This window comes from Callospermophilus lateralis, chromosome 8 (assembly GCF_048772815.1).
Source record: "Callospermophilus lateralis isolate mCalLat2 chromosome 8, mCalLat2.hap1, whole genome shotgun sequence".
NCBI classification, from domain to species: Eukaryota; Metazoa; Chordata; class Mammalia; order Rodentia; family Sciuridae; genus Callospermophilus; species Callospermophilus lateralis.
Genome location: NC_135312.1, coordinates 90,926,061 through 90,945,373, shown reverse-complemented (window position 1 = coordinate 90,945,373; position 19,313 = coordinate 90,926,061). Strand labels below are relative to the sequence as shown.

The 19,313-nt window shown below is 39.1% G+C and overlaps 1 protein-coding gene across 2 annotated transcripts in view; it reads left to right on the top strand.

The window, feature by feature from the left end:
• Window positions 1–19,313, top strand: part of Nfkb1 (nuclear factor kappa B subunit 1) — a 116,690-nt gene that overhangs the window by 73,253 nt on the left and 24,124 nt on the right. For both annotated transcript variants that reach the window (XM_076863941.2, XM_076863940.2), the window contains exons 7-12: window positions 5,109–5,272; window positions 7,387–7,545; window positions 8,919–9,023; window positions 11,057–11,148; window positions 12,544–12,682; window positions 18,846–18,989. In XM_076863941.2, coding sequence (XP_076720056.2) covers window positions 5,109–5,272; window positions 7,387–7,545; window positions 8,919–9,023; window positions 11,057–11,148; window positions 12,544–12,682; window positions 18,846–18,989 — 803 coding nt within the window. The remainder of the gene's footprint in view (window positions 1–5,108; window positions 5,273–7,386; window positions 7,546–8,918; window positions 9,024–11,056; window positions 11,149–12,543; window positions 12,683–18,845; window positions 18,990–19,313) is intronic.

Here is a 19,313-nt window from a genome sequence, read left to right as displayed (position 1 = left end):
TAATAGGTATAATTTGTATTCTTATAAATTTATAAAGACTTGTTTTATGGCTCAGAATATGGTCTTTTAAGATTTTTTTCCATGTGTACTTAAAAATAATGTTTATCTTTGTCTTGCCGAGTAGATGTTCTATAAATGTCAATTAGGTCAACTTGTTTGATAGTATTGTTCGAATCTTTTATGTTGTTACTGGTTTTCTGTCTATGGTTTTATCAATTATTGAGACAGAGGTGTTAAGATTTCTCACTGTAGGAGCTGGGGCTGGGGCTCAGCGGTAGAGCGCTCACTTAGCATATACAAGGCGCTGGGTTCGATCCTCAGCACCACATAAAAAATAAATAAATGAAATAAAGGTATCATGTCCAATTAAAAAAAATTTTTTTAAATTTCTCACTATATTTATAGATATGTCTATTCTTCCTTTCCATTCTATAAAATTTTGCTTCTGGTAATGTGAAGCTCTTTTATTAGGAGCATTTAGGATTCTTCTGTCCTCTTGATGATTGATCTTTTTTTCATTATGAAGTGGTCCTCTTTTATCCTTGATAAAGTTTTTTGCTTAAAAAAAAGTTTTTTGCTTAAAAATCTACTGATACTAAGCTACTTCAGCTTTCTTTTGTTAATGTGGAACATTTTCTTCCCATCCTCTTAGTTATAACCCATTTATGTATTTATACTCAAAATAAAGATATACTATATATAGTTCAGTCTTGCTTTTTATTTAGACAGCGACTTTTAATAGGATTGTTTAGGCCACTTATAGTTAATGTGATTATTGATAAAGCTGTGCTTAAGTCCACTATCTTGATGTTTTTTTTCTTCTGTCATATCTGTTTATTGTTTCTATTTTCCTTCTTTTGAAGTAATTGATTATTTGTTATGATTTCATTTTATCTTTTTTTGTTTGTTTTGTTTATACATCTTTGTGTTTTTAGCAATTATTTGGGGATTCATACTACACACCTTGTACTTATCAGAGTCTAACTTTAAGTAGAACCTTACAACAGTGTACTTTCATTTCCCTTCTCCACATTTCATGCTATTGTGTCATACATGTGCCATAGATCTTACACTTTTTTTTGCCTTAGACAGTTATCTTTGAAAGAAAAAAAAATTTAATTAGGGAAAAAATTATATTTACACACATATTTACTATTTGCCTCACTCATCATTTGTTTTATAAGTCAAGATTTCTATCTGTATCATTTTCTTCTGCCTGAAGCGCTTCCTTTAGCTTTTCTTGTACTGTTGATCTGATGCTGATGAATTCTTCCAGTTGTCATATATCTAACATGTCTTTACTTCATCTTTGTTATTCAGAGAGATTTGTGAACAATATAGAATTTCAGGCTAACAGTGTTATTCTTTCATGTACTTAACATTTGTTGCCTCACTGTCTTGTGGCTTGCCTGTCTCCAACAAGTAATCTCCTGTCAGTCTTATATCATTGTTCCTGTGAACATAGTGTGTAATTTTTTTCTTTAGCCATTTTTCAGATTTTTTTTTTCATCATTAGTTTTAAGCAATTTGATTAGATGAACTTTAGTATAGTTCTTTTTTTTTTTTTTTCATAGTCCTTGGGGTTCATTGGGATTCTTAGATCTCTCTTAGATCTTGTTTATTAAATTTTGAACTTTTCAGCCATTGTTTTTTCAAAGATTTTATTTCTCCCTGCTCCTCTTTTTCTCTAATTCTGTAGCCCTAATTACACATTTGAAATTGTCCCAGAGCTCACTAATGACTCATTTCCTTCCCTTCCCTTTTCTTTCCTTTCTTTTTTTCCTTCAACAGGTAGAGAACCTAGGGCCTCATCCTGAGCATGTTCGTGCCCTACCACTAAGTTTCACCCCTTCTTCTTATTATTTTAAATTCTTTTTCTCTGTGTTTCATTTGAATAGTTTTATTCGTATGTTTTCAAGTTCACTAATCTTTTTTTCTACAGTGTCTAGTAGGTTCTTAATCCCATCCAATGTACTTTTTTTCTTAGAAATTGTAGTTTCCATCTGTGGGTTTGTATGAGCTCTTTTTGGTATCTCCAGTGTTTCTCCTTTGACACACCAATGCTTGCTTTCTTTTTGACCATGTGGAATCTATCTATAATAACTATTTCAATGTACTTGTCTACAAATTTTGTCATCTGAAACATTTCTGGATCTGTTTCTATTTGTTGATTTTTATCCTCGTTATGAATTATATCTTTCTACTTCTTTCTGTGCCTCATAATATTTTATTAGGTGCCTTACAGTTTGAATTTTGCATTGTTGGATGCTGGATTTGTGTGTGTCTGTGTGTGTGTTGTGTGTGTGTGTGTGTGTGTGTGTGTGTGTGTGTGGATATGCCTTTACATAATTTTTGAGAATTAGAATGAAGTTGAATTTGGGAAACTTGTGACTCTTTCTAGACTTACTTTTAAGCTTTATTAGGAAACCAGAGAAACCATTAGTCTAGGTTAACACCATCACTCTGGCACTACCTTCTGAATATTCAATCTGATGCTCCATGCATTATGAGATTTCTTGAATGCTTATAGCTCTCCTTATGCTATAAGAATTGTTGCACCTGCTCCTTGATGGTGGCCCCTTTCCCAGTCTTGAGTAGTTTCCCCCCATACATACTATGATTAGGACTCAGCTGAAGATGCAGTGGATCTCTGAGTCTCACCGCATGCCCTCCTTCTCTGCTGCTCTGCTTGGGAATCCCAGCCTCCTTGGCCTCCTCAGATGTCTAACTGTGCCTCCTCAACTTAAGTGGATGGAGGCTAGGATTAGGTTCCCCATTCCTATGCCATAGCCTGTGACTCTCTCCAAGTCTTAAGCTAGAGAATTGTAAGACTCACATTACTTATTTGCTTTTCTGAAGTATGGCTGTTCTGTGCTGCCTGTTTTCTGACAACCATTTTTTTCACATGTGAGTTTCCATTCAATCTGTTACTCCATCATGAACCTAAAACGGAAGACTGACTTTCACATTGTTTTATAACCAGATTAAACCATTCGTGATTCACCTAATAAAGGAGAATGATGTCTTTCTCATAGAAGGTAAATTAAATATACATCAAAATAAACATCAAAAAGTATTTTATAGATGATGCAGTGTAAAGTGCTGCATAGGTGTCTGACATTCCATTCCTAGGAGATGGATACTCCTAGGAGATCACCATGTTTTCCAGTCATTATGGATGTTCTACATAGGAATAGGATTTAAAGGGACAAGTAATACAGGTGCTGCTGAGGGTCGATGCCTCTGTGCATATTGGTCTTCATAGTGCATAGTTTTCTGTGCAGCGTTCGTGTATTCAATAGACATGTACTAAAGTCCCACGTGTCAGGCAGAGTCCCAGCCATTAGAGATCTCTACCCTCAAGGAGCATATCTGGTACATTTTATTCTCTGTGTGTGTCCCTGCTGTCCACCTCTGTCTAGACACATGATGCATCCCATGTCTGGGCTTCCATGTGAAAGCTCATTTCATTCTGTCTTCACCTCTTCTCTTTCTTTTCCCTCATTTATATGGCCTTCCCACATTAGTTTGTTCTTTCATTCAGTCCAGTTGTCATAACATCTCATTCTTTCCTCTCCTAATTTATATTATATTATACTATATTACATAAGTTTGTGTGGATACATATGTATTTTGTTTCTGAGAGAGAGAGAAAAAAAAGTCCTTACAAAAGCTCACAAGTGTTTAAGAGGTCTGGGCCCCATTTACCTCTTTGAACTCTTTCCTGTGGGGAACCCCTTGTTCATTTTGTTCTGGCCTCGTTGACCTCTGGACACTTGTGTTTTGAAAACGCCAGTCTGGCCCCGTCCCAGGATGTGTGCACTTGCTGTTCCTCCTGCATCCTGGTACTCTGCATCCCGGTATCCACATCTTCCTTCACTTCCTCAGATTTTGCTCAGTTTTCACCCTTTTGCTGAGTTCTTCCTGATCTCTCCTTATTTTAAAGAGTCATGCCTTTTCCTACTGTTTCTTCTATTCCCTATTCCTATCTTATTTTTCTTAAATATTTGTTGAACAAATGAGTCTCCTTGATAAAGTGCTTTTTTGTCATTTATTAGTGTGTTGTATTACATTTATTAAATAGACTTCTTTGTTTCATGCACTTTAAAAATTTGACGGGTGGAGCATTTTATTTTTTTAAATCCTTTCAATTACTTTATTTAGCTTATGAACATATTTTGTTCTATAAATATGTAGCCTTCGTGAGATAAAGCTTCTCCATCCCTGATTATGTGTGCACTTTCAGTACATGAGTGCTGTGGAATTAGATGACATTCTGGTGGTGATAAGTAATTCCAACCCTATAGATCACCAGGGAGGAAATGGGATTCCAAGTAGACTTTAAATCCCGCCCAGAATGATCCATAAGAAAAAGGATGATCCAAAAGAAAAAATGATTTCTTTCAAATGTAATGATTTTCTTGTTCTTCAAGATGAGATGATGACAGGAGGACTAAACTAAAGGACAAAATAGGCCAGGTGTGATGGCACACACCTGTAATCCCAGCAACTTGGGAGGCTGAGCAGGAGGATTGCAGGTTCAAAGCCAACCTCATCAACTTAGCAAGGCCCTGAGCAACTCAGCGAGACCCTTCTCTAAATAAAATACAAAAATGTGTTGGAGATATTAGTATATATTTGGAATTTAAATTTTATTTCATATGATCCCATAGAAAATGCCCTAAAAGGAATCCAGATACAGCTTCCTTATTGAGATCTATATACAAATACAACCCACTCCCTTAATCACAGTTGGAATTCATTTAAGTTTACTGCAGACTCATTTGGTAGCAAAATCTACTCTGACCTGACATGCAGCTATTTATAATCTTTATGTTTCCATTTGGTGTGTCTAGTTATGGATTTCTCTGCAGACGTATTAGCATGTTTGATGACATTGTGCCCCTTAGACCTGACGAGAGCATTATGTCATATGCAATATATTCCATATAGTGCCCTTCTAATATTTTTTTAAGTATCTAGCTCAAGAGATTTGGATAAAACATTGTGTATTTCTTTAATCTACCTTACAAAAGTGAAGCCAGACACTCCGTTTATTAAGTAACCTTGTACTGTTTTTGCTGTTGCTGTTACTATTGTCCCTCCAGCTTTGCAAACCTGGGTATACTTCATGTGACAAAGAAAAAAGTATTTGAAACACTGGAAGCACGAATGACAGACGCGTGTGTAAGGGGCTACAATCCGGGACTTCTAGTGCATCCTGACCTTGCCTATTTACAAGCAGAAGGTGGAGGAGACCGGCAGCTCACTGGTGAGCATCACTTTGTCCCAGCCTTGCTCCTCTGAGGAGCTCAGGCTTTTGTTTTCTCAGGCATGGAACTATCCGCTCATCTATTTGTTTTAGGCTTTTCCTTTTCCCAGTCTGTACCCCACACAGCTCCCGCCATTTCCCTGCTCAGAACCTGTGATGGCGTCCTGCAGCCTCTAGAATGAAATGGACAGCTCCATGGCCTGGCATCCAAAGCCCTCCCATTCGGTCACCAGCCATCCTCCCAGGCTCATCTCCAGCCCCCCGCTGCTCTCATCCCTTGCTGTCACTGCTCTTGGAACACCTGATGCATATTCATACCCACCTACATGTCTTCTCTGCTGGCAGCACCCATGCTTTCCTTCCAGCCAGTCAAAACCAAAGCATGATTAGTCCAAAGAACACCTCCTGTTATACACCCCCAACTAGCTTTATTGTAAGGAAAACATCAAGTATTATTATTATCCATAATAATGAAATGATTTTCTATTTTTCTGCCTATACTCAGAATGTGTCTTTGAACTTTATTCCCTGTCCCATCAAATGACCCATTTCTATTTTACATTTTGTCCTTCAGGGATTGTTGGGATTTTTCTGCTTGGTTTGGCTTGTTGTCGTTTGTTTGTTTGTTTGTTTGGGGGAGTCTTTTTTTTTTTTTTTTTGTATTAGGGATTGAACTCAGGGGCACTTAACCACTGAGCCACATCCCCAGCACGTTTTGTATTTTATTTAGAGACTGGGTCTTGCCGAGTTGCTCAGGGCCTTGCTAAGTTACTGAGGTTAGCTTTGAACTTGCAATTCTCCTGCCTCAGCCTCCCAGGCTGCTGGGATTACAGGTATGTGCTACCACACCTGGCCCATTTTGTCCTTTAGTTTGGCCCTCCAGTCATCATCCCATGCTCATGTAACTCAAGAACTGAAGGTCATTTCTCTACTAAGCATTTCTGTCTTCTGCTACGCAGCCTCTGAGCTTGCACCTCATCTTGGTCTCCTTCTCACTTGTGCTGCCTCTTCAGTCCCTGCTCCAGCTCTTCGCTGTGCTCCCTGGCATTCCACTCCATACCCCATTTTCATGGCTTTAGTGAGAGTCTTCTCCCTGGTCTCTGTCCCTCCACCTCTGGTCCAGTTTACACCCTGTGGCGGGATAAATCTCACTTAAACCCTGCAACTCACCATTACTTGGCACCTCCCTATTGCCTACAGAATCTAAATTCTGCAAAGCTGCCATCTTAGGCCTCCCAAATGCTGGCCCCCCATCTGCATTTCTGACTCCTTTTCCCACTCCACCCTTTGCTGTCAAACAGAACCGCTCCATAGAAGAACCAAGGTTTCTCACTTCCCAGAGTTGGCCCATTCTGTCTACTCTTGCTGTCCTTTCTTTCCTGAAATGCCCTTATCCACAGTCTGCACATGTTCAAATTCTTTCATCCCTTCAAGATTCAGAGCAAATGTCTCTTCTTTCTGCTTCAAAGCCTCTGAACTCTCCTCCCTCAAAATCCCAAGTCACTCCTCTGTAGCTCTCTGGTAGTACTTATCACTTGAACTATTTATTCCCTTTTGGGATACTATAAATTAAATGTGACTTTCTCCATCAGGGTGTAAACGTCATTAGGAGGAAAAGAGCAAATGTGATCAAGTCCTTTGGTTTCTTCCCAAGTATTTCTTGAGCACCTATGTGCCAGGCCCTGTGCCAGCCTCTATGAAAGGAGCACAGTCCCTGTGCTTAATGAACTTTTGGAACAATTGTTTTTCACATTTCTCCATATAGCTGGGGCATAATAGAATTATTAGATCCCACTTCATCACAATCTTTGTGCCTTTGACTCTTGTTGAAGGAAGGCAGAATGAGGGAGGACGGGAGAAGAGAGGCAGTCTGATACATGGAAGACAATTCTTACCAAAATCCAGAAAAAAAAATTCAGATCTTATTTTGATAACTTTAATTTAGATGACATAACTGAGACTACTTAAAAATGTTCACTAATAATGTAAAGAATTTCAAGAGAGGGAAAAAACCGGTTTTTAAGGCCCTGTTCTTTGGGCTTTATAAAAGCTGTTGTAAAGGCCCACACTGTCCGCTGTCCTCCGGCATGAACGACTATGCTGTATGATTCTAGATCGGGAAAAGGAGCTCATCCGCCAGGCGGCTCTTCAGCAGACTAAGGAGATGGACCTCAGCGTGGTGCGGCTCATGTTTACAGCTTTTCTTCCCGACAGCACGGGCAGCTTCACCAGGCGCCTGGAACCCGTGGTGTCAGACGCCATCTATGACAGCAGTGAGTAGTTGGCTTCCAACAGGACGCAGCTCGATGACAGTGTCAAATCACGCTTCCAGCCCTGCCCTTCCACTTAGTAGCCAGCTCTGAGCTGTATGGAAAGTAACTTAATCACTTTGACCCTTGAGTTGTAACATCTACCAAATGTGAGCACTGCGGTCTAGCTTATGTCTCCACTCAGTATTTTTAAGAAATGCTCAATAAATGTAGTTATCTTTCCTCAGATGTGCATGATAGACTCTTACAAGTCTCTCATCTGTGAACGCGTGACTCAAGGATAGACTGTTGGTGCTCTTAGAAGGGAAAAAGTATCTTGATATGTTTTCTTGGAGGCTCTGAAAAGACGTTAATAGAAGACAACTATTATTCTTGTCCATCTTCATTCCCACATGGTTATTAAACATTATCAAGATAGGAACTTCAAATTAATAGAATGAATAGTGTAGATAGTATGTGCCTTCAGAATTTTCTTTCAGTCTGTAGTTCCTAGAACTTTTTAAAAAGTTTCACGGTGGTCTTTAGCATTCACCATGCAACTTTATTGTTTGGTATGCATGGGATTTATTAAACAGATATTTCCAGAGAACCTGCAAATGCAGTACTTGGGCTTCTTATATGGAGTTTGGTATTGGTAGAAAACTCCATGCTCAAGTACAACAGCTAACTGATTTCTCTAATTTAAACAAGATTGAAGGGAAGTGAAAGGTTTACAAAATGATACAGACATATATATCACAAATCACCTTAAAATGCAGCTGTTGAAGTAAAAAAAAAAAAGGAAGCTTTACAGTATTACCACATGAAACTTTTTGCCCCCTAACCACACAGAAATTCTAATTTAGTTTGGGGAAAGGAAATACAACATCTCCTTTTTTTTTTTTTTTTTTCTTTTTGTAGAATAAAAATTAATCAGTAGTTCAAGAAAAAAACTGTATTTTTCCTAAGAACTTTAGGACTTTAATAAATGGGATAGCGTTAGCATGGAAACAAGTTTGGGGTTGTAATCTTCCCCTAATTGAAATTCCAGCCATCCGTTGGCTTGTTACTTCCTGAAACATTATAAAAGCTCTTTCTCTTTCTGTATCGATCTCTGTGCTAGAAGGAGAACAGGTACCATCATCTAATCCACCTCATCTATTCCTTTCTACCTCACCTGTTTTAGTGATAATGAATGGCCCATGCCCCAGAGGGGCTCTGAGGACCTTGGAAGCCATTCTTGTTTTATTTGTACCTTTGTTAAAGTGATAGGAGTGAAGCATCTATGTGAACTTTGCCCAGGTAATGTGTAGTAAGCGCAGCATCCTTCAGAGGGGATTAGCCTTTGAAGCTGAGAATAAATCTTGAAGTCTATTATTTTTTCCCCCTTTGAACAGAAGCCCCCAATGCATCCAATTTGAAAATTGTAAGAATGGACAGGACAGCTGGATGTGTAACTGGAGGGGAAGAAATTTATCTTCTCTGTGACAAAGTTCAGAAAGGTAAGCACACACTCCGATTTCAAGATGTGGAATATAATTTTCTCAGTGCATATCAGTCACTTTTCAGCAACAGAATAGAAATATCCCCTCTTTTCCATAGAACTCTTAAAAACTTGTGCACATTCCATATTTCACAGGTGTAAATTGTCTGTGCTATATTTTAAAACAAAACCAGATAATTCATTTTAAAATTTCCCAAAGAAATAAAGAGAAATTTTAAAAATAATGATAATTGTAACTAGTGACTCTCTGTAATTTTATGCTCTAAGCTTTGTTATCTGTACTTGGTTAGACTCAAATAAATGAATAATAGCCCATATACAGACACGTGCAGAGAATAAATGTTAAGTTTTACGTGATATAAAATTGTTGATTCCATGTTATTTGCTCAAAATTCACTCATTTTTAAAAATAAAATGGTAAATGGAAGCCAGGAACAGTGGCTCACTCCTTAATCCCAGCTACTCAGGGGTCTAAGAAAGAAAGATCACAAGTTCAAGGCTGACCTCAGCAACATAAAAAGACCTGTCTCAAAGTAAAAAGGGCTGTGGAGATACTTCTTAGGCTAGGTTGAGCACTTGACTATGATGCATGAAGACTTGGGTTTGATCCCTGACATTAATAAAACAAAAACAAGAAAACCCCACTTATACAAAGTAGACATTTTCAAAGCAAGCAGATACATAGCAGGAAATGGTCCTTAAGTAAAGGAATTATAGCTTTTCAAAAAAATTTACATTTGAGGTTAAATGCCAGAAGAAATGGGATCAGATTATAAAGTAAATATATATATTCTTTATTCAAAAAAATGTTTGCACAATGGGCTGGGGTTGTAGCTCAGTGGTAGAGTGCTTGCCTCGCATTTGTGAGGCCCTGGGTTCAGTCCCCAGCACCACATAAAAATAAACAAACAAAGATATAAAAAAAAACAAAAAGTTTGTACTTTCTCTGCTTACAGTGCCTTTTTCCAACCACTCTAATGAGTAAAGTAATACTCCTTTCCAGATTCCTGAGTGTGTGCACATAAGTAAATGCAATTCTAGTACCTTTATTTGCCACTGTATTTCTTAATCCTGGTCCTTGCATTGGGACATCTTCGTAAGAGAAGTTCTATACTTGGCATAGAGGAGCTAAATAACTGGGCCCAGGATAGCATAGGACTGAACCAGGAGCCCATGAGATGTTTCATCCAACTCTAGTATTACTAAAATTGTATTAAAATAGAAATAGAAACTTAGTTTCATTACTCAATAGTGTGGTCCTTCCTACAAAATGGGAACTGAAGCTAGGGAGATGCCAAACTGTATAGATTATCATGTTATTGCTGAAATGGAGCTTGTATAGAGAGTATGAAATTTAGTCTAATTTAATCACAAAGGACCTGACCATCACAGTACTTTGACCAGTTACTCAATATGAACTGATAAAGTATTATAGGGAGGCAGCACAGTAGTGTTTAAGAGCCTGGACTCTGAAACTATGATGTCTGTGTTCAGATCCTGGCTTCTTCATCCACTTACTGTTCAATCTTGGGTACGTTACTTGAAAAACTCTCTGGACCCTTTTCTTTTCTGCAAAATGAGAATAATAACAGTACACCTACATCACAGGGTTTTGGGAAGATTAAGTGAATAATATTTATGTATAAAATACTTAGAACATCATCTGCCATATAGTAAAACATACAAGTTAATTATTATTATGTACATCTATATATTGAGTTGAACCATATTTGGAGATTCTGATATTCTTCTACTGTCATTCTCCATGTTTCTCAAGGAATGATTTGGTTTAAAGAAGAAAAAGTGGGAAGGTTAAACACTGATTAAGAGAAAACTCAGATTGATTAGGTAAATCTAATATTCTACCATTGAATAAAACATCAGCAACTTGAGAAAATTTTAAATGAGTCAAAACCTATTTATATTAATTACTTTTTAAGTATACAGTAGATTAAATCAGCTTTATTTTTCAGCATGTTTTAAAATATTATTACATTATTTGCAATTACACCTGAATGTGACTATTTACAGATGATATCCAGATTCGGTTTTATGAAGAGGAGGAAAATGGAGGAGTTTGGGAAGGATTTGGAGATTTTTCCCCCACAGATGTTCATAGACAAGTAAGTAGATTATTATCTACATTTCCTGCCTTGTTGACTTTCAGTATTTCATTTCCATATATGAAAATGGAAAAACGCAAGTGTTTACATCTGTGAAACAGTACTATTTTTAAGACTCTCGTGGGTTATGCAGAAAACTAACCTATCATAGAATTATGGAAAAGTCTCTACTAGACCTTTGGTTCTGAAACACAAGCAAGGCATTTCATTTGGTGTCTGAGCCTCTGTCCCGTAAGGCAGTGGCTCTCAGTCCTTCAGTGGAAATGTTTAGGTATTCTATTGAAGTGGTTAGGGTGAGACCTGTTAAGAAGGTACTGTGCTGAGTATAGACAGGAGTGATCTTGTAGTAGAGGCTGCTGCTATCCTGATAATGAAGATTTCCCAGGGACAACTGGTTATTTAACCAGAGGATAAATATTCTGAGTCCCCATCCTCAGGATTATACTCCTTCTTATGAGTGATTGAGAAATACTGTCTTCATTAAAAGTTGGGAACAGTCCTAATGTTAATCAGGAAGTGACTAGTTAAATAAATAATGGAGCATCCATGTGGTGAAATATTATGTAGTCATTACAAGAAATGAGAACCCTGTGTATCAAGCTAGAAAGATCCCAAAGATACAAATATAAAGTCCCTTAAAGGACAGGTGTAGAACAAAGTGTATGTAAAAGTGGTTCTGTGCTCATGTATCAATATGCACAAACTCTGGTTGGGGATGTAAGAAACTAATAAGTGTGCATGTCTCTGGGGGCTGGCATTCTTAGGAATTGTGTGGAAGAGGAACAGGGATAGCAAGGAAGATTATCAATGTTTACCATTGTGTATGCCTTTTATATTTTGTAGTCTTGATTCCTATGAATATTTTACATTGTAAAAAAAATCAAACTAAAAAAATGTTAAAATGCCTAACTATTCCAACACCACCAGAGGAATTAATGTTCTATGGTGTCTCCTGAATAGGGTTGGTTTCCTCTCTCTCACCAGCAACCCTGCAGGCTGATTAGTAAGACCCTTTGTTTCAACTTTTTCTACACCCAACTTTTCTGACATTGCTTTTAAATAGTTTTGGAATCTTTTGAGGCTGATTTGAAAGAGAATAAAGAAGTGATGCAGTGAATTTTGTATGTATGACATTTATGACTAGAAGACATTTGAAATATGAATAAATTGAAATAATAGAGATTTGCAATCTGTTGTCACAGTGTTTTACTTCAATTTCACAGTGACAGTGTAATAAAAATGTGTGTGTATTGAACACTGAGTTTTGAACTTTTTCTCCAGGGTGCTTTTTTTTTTAGCATACTTTGTTTAAGCATAAGGAATGTGTTTAATGTATAGGGTTTCTAAGAAAAAAATGTACTTCCAAACCAACATTTGGATCTTTGTATCCTGCAGTTCGCCATCGTCTTCAAAACTCCAAAGTATAAAGATGTCAACATTACAAAGCCAGCCTCTGTCTTTGTCCAGCTTCGGAGAAAATCTGATTTGGAAACTAGTGAACCAAAACCTTTTCTCTACTACCCTGAAATCAAAGGTAACTAAGGTGTTCAGACTCCCATGCTTGATTAGAGGACAAGCTAATTAGAAAAGATTGGCTGGTCGCCTCCTTTGACCAGCTTCCTAGAAGCAGTCCCTGCATCTGTGGCACTTATCTTTTAGAGAAGAGACGGGTAGGTAATGTACTGTTTTTCAGGTCATGGAACTAGTCCAACTTAAAAATAATGTTTTCTCCATCAAACTTGCATGAGGGCTGGGGCTGGGGCTCAGTGCTAGCGCACTTGCCTAGCATGTGTGAGGCAAGTGGGTTTAATTCTCAGCACTGGGTTTAATTCTCAGCACCGCATATAAATAAATAAAAAATAAAGGTCTATCAACATCTAAAAGAAAATATTTTTAAAAAACTTGCATGATATACTGGCACTTGAGAGTTGGTCTTTGAATTTGGGAATCCACTATTTATTGAGTAACTCAGGTTTCATACAGTTGAGATGAGAAAACAAGTCTTGCTGTTAAGGAGAATCAGCCGCTAGACAACCAGCCCCAGGTCATGGAGCAGAAAACTTGGCCACCGCACACGCGGGACTATAAAATGAATAAGGCACCTTTCTTTTACACATACATACACACACACACACACACACACACACAAAGAAAAAAAAAACTTCAAGAAAGGGACAGAATAGTCTTAATTAAATTTATTTTGCAAAGTATGATTTTAGTAAGTACCCAAAGTGAAGCGTCTCCAGAAGCAGGGAACAGTTGGGAGGAGACAGCCCTTGATACCTTCACTCTGAAGAAGCCTCCAAAGAGAAGGCCTCTTTCAGGAGGTAGCGTTCGGAATAGAATTTGAAATATAGTTCAAGATAAACAGAACTCAGAAGTTTTCTAGATTTAGGATGCTGGAGGTGCTCAAGTGCAATGGTGTGACAGTTTGTGTCTGTTCAGAGAAAAGGTGACCATTATAGGGCTGAGGTGGACCACTGAAGGCCAAGGCAAGTGCAGAGGCCAGGGCTGGGCCGGAGGGTGCTGTGAGTGGCAGCTGAAGAATTTTGCCTTGATTCTGCAGAGGGATGGGCAGGCCCACCTGTGTTGGAATGATGGCCCTGACTTGTCTGAGCCAACACTGAGGGTGCTGTCTGGGAGTCAGACAGTGAGTCAGAAGAGTAATGCAAGAATCCAAGTGAGCAACGGTGAGGTTAGCAAAGGTGTCTGTGTTCAGGTGTAAAAGGAGGGGTGGATCCAGTCGACAATGCGGCAATGGCGTCAAGAGGACCTGGATGTTGGGTGAGCTGGTAAAGAGAGGGAAGATTCAGGAGTCATAGATGATTCTAGGATTTCCAGACTAGGAAGCTTATATCATGGTTGACTAGATGAAAGGAACAAGGGAGGAAAAAGTAGGTTTGGGCGGAAAAGAGGAGTTCAGCTTAAAACATGTTCCATTAGGTTTCTGTGGAAGTTCGACTGCAGAATCCTCATAGGCTGCTCAAAGGGCAGGAATGGAATTCAAGAAAGGGCAGCATGGGAGGTTCAGCATTCAGAAGCATCTTGAGATGGGATAGGACCGGCACCAAACTGGAGAGTTATTCAGAGGCATTTCTTAATCCAATTGCACTGACCCCTGTGGAGAAACTAACTATAGTAAAGTGTTCTTTTCCCCTTATTTTGTATATTACATATTGAAAACCATGATTCTGAGATGTCCCTACACTCTGCCAGGCTGCATAAGGGTCTGGGGTACAGTAAAATCAGAAACCTCTGGATTAGATGCGAGTGAGACTGGAGAGGGAGATCAGGTAGACAGCACCCAGGTCCAGGCTGAGGTTGGAAACCACAAAGATGCAGCAGCAGCAAGCCACACGATGTTGGATCCTGTGATAGCAGATCATGAGGGTGATCTATGAAGAGGGCTTTCCTTTCCTAGAACTCACGCTGAAGCAGAGCATTTTTAAAATTCTACTCTGAGTTCATGTTTCTTTCTGAGCCTGTGACCTTACCGCTGCTTGGTCAGACTGGCAGTGCACTCGGGGCAGAGGGTCAGCCAGCATGGCCAGCACAAGAACCTCCTTTAATTTCACATGAGATATCCTGGGGAATCCTAGTGTCCGGGCCACATGGGCACCAGAGAATAGGGCAGGAGGCCACCTCTTGGCCTCTCCTAGAGGTTCTCCTGCCTCTTCTCACTTCCCCACCTTCAGGCACTGCCTGAAGCCTTCTGAATGCTTCCATCTACACAAGAACTGTGGAAATCGCCATTTGGGTTGAAACACCCTTCTTCTAAAGTAGACACAAAAAAAGAAATAGGAGCCTAGAAATAGTCAAAGCCGAACTTAGTTTCTAAACTACCTGTCTACCTTTTCCAGTGGTGTTTGCACATCAAGAAAGTGTGCTGTAGCAAGGGCATGTTCAGACTGTTCATAGTAGGTTTAGAGAGTTGTCTCCTGAAAGTTCAAAATTGTATCTGTGTTTCAGGCACTCACCTTAGAGGCTAACATTGAGCTCCAAAGGAAGAAATGACCAACATGTATGTCATTGAGTAATTATTAGAACTGTCTTGGCCGGGCACAGTGGCACACGCCTGTAATCCCAGTAGCTCAGGAGGATGAGGCAGGAGGACCGCAGGTTCAAAGCCAGCCTCAGCAAATTAGTGAAGTCCTAAGTAACTCAGCAAGACTCTGTTTCTAAATACAATATAAAAAGGGGTTTAGTGCCCCTGCGTTCAATCCCTGGTACCAAAAAAAAAAAAAAAAAGAAAGAAAAAAGAAAGAAAGAAAGAAAGAAAAACTGTCTTATTAAGTCTAACAGTCTTATTTTATAAAATCTTCAGAGTTATAATAGAAACCCAAGAGAGTAGGCCAAAGGAGAAATAACCTTGCCAGGTTGCATGCATCCAAACTGTACAACCAACAGAGTCATTATTTACAATTCCCAGAAGTCACTAAACATACCTGTCATTACCCCAGTCCCTGTAGTCACTCCCTATCTCATTGTCTAAGGATGTATTCTTAATTATTTCTATCAGTATTCCAACTTGTCTTATCTACTTGTCTCTTGTCTTCTTCCCATTCCTAGTGGGAAGAATCTTCTTCAGTACAGAGACTTGGTATTTGTGTTCACTGTTATGTCGCTAACATCCAACAAAGCATTTGTCACATATACTAGATGCACATTAACTGTCTGTGGGCTGACTTCTTGATTGGCCAGGCAAGTTGCCAACTGATGCAAAGGGCCAGTAATATGTTGGGTGCCATCAAGTAAGACACTAGATCATAAAACATTGTCCTCTCACTATATAGAATCATCCAACCCTGAACTCTGTGTCCTCTGTGGTCATTGGCTTTGCACCTTACAAAACTTCATGGAGAAGGTTGGGTTCAGGAGACACAGTTACAATAATCAAAAGGAGGATGATTGGCAAGGGAAGAACATAGTTGAGGAACTGCTATATGAAGGCAGAGAAAGACCATAGTGACCTGTCAGTCTAAAAAGATGGAGATTAGGAAGAAATAGAATCATCGACTTTAAGTTAGGAAAGGTCTGGTCAGAGTAAATGCAGGCATCTCGACCTGTAAACTAGAACCCAAAAAGTGAGGATGAGTACGTACTCTTAGAGCACATAAACAGGAAAAGGTGGTAGAGGCTAAAATTTTATCTGTATAATTAAACTATGATCTAAAATCATGAACCACTATCTAAAATCATTGATTATTAATCAGTTATTCCCACAAAGCTATTTTGGAGTGTTTACCAGGGAATGGCAGTCAAATATAGTAAAAGATCACTAGACTTCAGGTCTGATCTTCACTCTGCCCTGATTTCAGACAAATCGCTTAACCACTGCGGCTTCAGTTTTCTCTTCTGTGAAAGGAGAATCTGTGGTGGTCACCACTTGGGTCCCTTCTGGAGGAGGTCGCTCTTTCATTCCCTGGTGCCACTGTCAAAGGCAGTCTGCAAGGGTGCTGTCATACTTTCACCAAGTGTGCACATCATTTCCACGCTCCATTCTGTGGAGATTCTGCTCTTTAGGTTCTTTTTTAAAGAATATCTCACGGGATTTTCTGAATTGGTTTCTTGTCATTGGAATCATACTGTCTATAGTATAGCTAATATTTTTAGAATTGTTTCTTAACACTTCCCATTGTAGAATCAGACATAATTTCCCATGTTTACATAGGAATACACAACCAGTGAAACTCCACATCATGTACAACCACAAGAATGGGATCCTAACTAGAATAAGTTACATTCCATGTATGTATAATATGTCAAAATATACTCTACTGTCATGTGTATCTAAAAAGAGCAAATTAAAAAAATCTTTTTAAAAATTCCCATTGTACAGTGAAATATAAGCAGTGAGCATATCTACTTTAAAAGGCAAAAAGAGTTCATAGAAAATACTGACCAATGTCTTTGCTGGAAATCATGTCAATAAATAACAGTTATTCCCAAAGATGAATAAGTTGCCTGCTCTCCTCTTGTATTTCATACTTATACAGTGGAGTAATTTTCTATGTGAGATCAATAGTTTATATGATAAAATAAATAAGTACAGCCATTAATTAGTTATGGTATAACAGATGGGGAAATTTTACAAATCTGTCCATAATTCTTTGATAAGGAAGTTGTTAAATTTTATTCCCTTCTAGTGGAAGCTTATTTTTCTAAAAATTCACCCACCTTGGCCTTTCTCTTCCTGATAAGTAGGGGCATACTCAGTTTTTAAACTATTCAGTGCACTTTGTACCCTACTTTCCTCTGCTCTGTCTTTCAACTGCAGTGAGATGATCGCGAGATAATCAGTAAACAGCAGCCTCCATCCAGCCTTGAGATGATTGAAACAACCACAGAATTAGAAATGAGCGAAAAAAACTGACACCGAAGCATCAGAAATAGGACAGTTCTTAAGTTTTGGGAAGCTGACTGAAAAAAGCTGACTAAAACACACTGACTGGTTTTTGTTGTTGTTGTTGTTTTTTTTTTAATGTAAACTAAGAAAAACCTCCTTCACTCCTTCAGCCCAAAAGACAGAAGGGAGAAAAACAAAGTATAGGTAGGAAAATTACAGAAGAGAAAGAGAAACAGAAACAATAAAAACACAAAGGTGGACATCAAAGGCAGTGACAGAACTCAGAAGGGGCATTGGAGCTGGTGGGAAGCAGAAGAAAACGAGGACCACACAAGGAATGAGGGAAGGAGTTCCAAATGGCAGCCAGACCTGGACCCCTGTACCATCAGTCACCGGCGCCTGCAGATCCCTCTCTCAGTGTGTTTCTGGGATCCTCCCCATTTCTGTTATCATGGTGACCGTTAGGGAACACGTCTCCACCACCTTATCTCTGCACTGTCCCGCCTCGGTTGAGTCTTTCCTAACCCTGTCCACAAGTGACAGGTGAATCTCCTAAAACTAAAGCCCAAACACATCATTCCTCCACTCAAAAACATTCAATAGCTTTTCCACCTGTGAATTAAGAACTTTAGGTTCATATGCCAGATACATCTCAGCATGGCCTTATCTCTCAAGAATTCCTCATACTAACCTTTCAATTAAGCCCAAAACATCTTGTTCCCTAAGCACCCCAGGCACATCTTCCCTTCATTACCCTGTTCCCTTCGTATTCCCTTCCCAGAACATCCTCCTCATCTTCTTCCTCCTGGTCGATGTCCTATGAATCTGCACCATGAATCTACCATGTAACCACTAGAGTGCTGTCTTGCTAAATCTCTCCCCAGCTACCTCAAAACTAATGTTGGGGAGGAGGGTTCTTGACACCAAAGACATGTTGTGCCTCTCCTTATCCCCAGCATTTAGGTCACCGTAGATGCACAATGAGTGTTAGCTGGATAGGGTAATAATTTTGTGTGACCAAATGTGTACAGTAATGTTTTTGTATTCCGTATCTTTGATGGGCAATCCAATCTCTCACAATTTTACCAATGCTGGGGACTCAGGAAGCTGTCGCTTGCAGAGTGGAATTGGGTGTGTACTACTCTGTGGTCTCTCCGAGGCCCGTTCTCATTCTTCGTACCTATTGGAATAAATATAATGCTTCTTGAAATTTGGCATCTCTTCCTCCTTGAGTGCTTTCTATTTCCCTTTACGATGTTTAAAAATACCATGAGAATCAATAGTCTTTCTGTGGCTAGTGGTGGAACCGAATCAATCTTTTCTCCTCTGGTTTCTCTTCCTGTAAATACAGATAAAGAGGAAGTGCAGAGGAAACGGCAGAAGCTCATGCCCAATTTTTCGGATAGTTTCGGCGGCGGCAGTGGTGCCGGGGCTGGAGGTGGAGGCATGTTCGGTAGCGGCGGTGGAGGAGGGAGCACTGGAAGTACGGGTCCAGGTACAAAACAGCCTGTTCTTCTTAAAACTTTCTCGAATTGGAGAGAGTACTGTTTTCCTTCCCTGGGTTTCTAAACAGGTCTGTGGCATTATCAAGTACTTGAGTTTCAATTAATGAAAATTTCCCTACCACTGTAAATTTATTTTTCAGAAAACACATGTTTGTCTTACAGTGCAGACTCCCTTTATCCACAGTTTCACTTCTCATGGTTTCAGTTACCTGTGGTCAACTTCAGTCTAAAAATACTAATAGTTATGTTGACTTTCAAGAGAGAAACCACATTCACATAACTTTTATTACAATGTATCATTCTCAGCATTATAT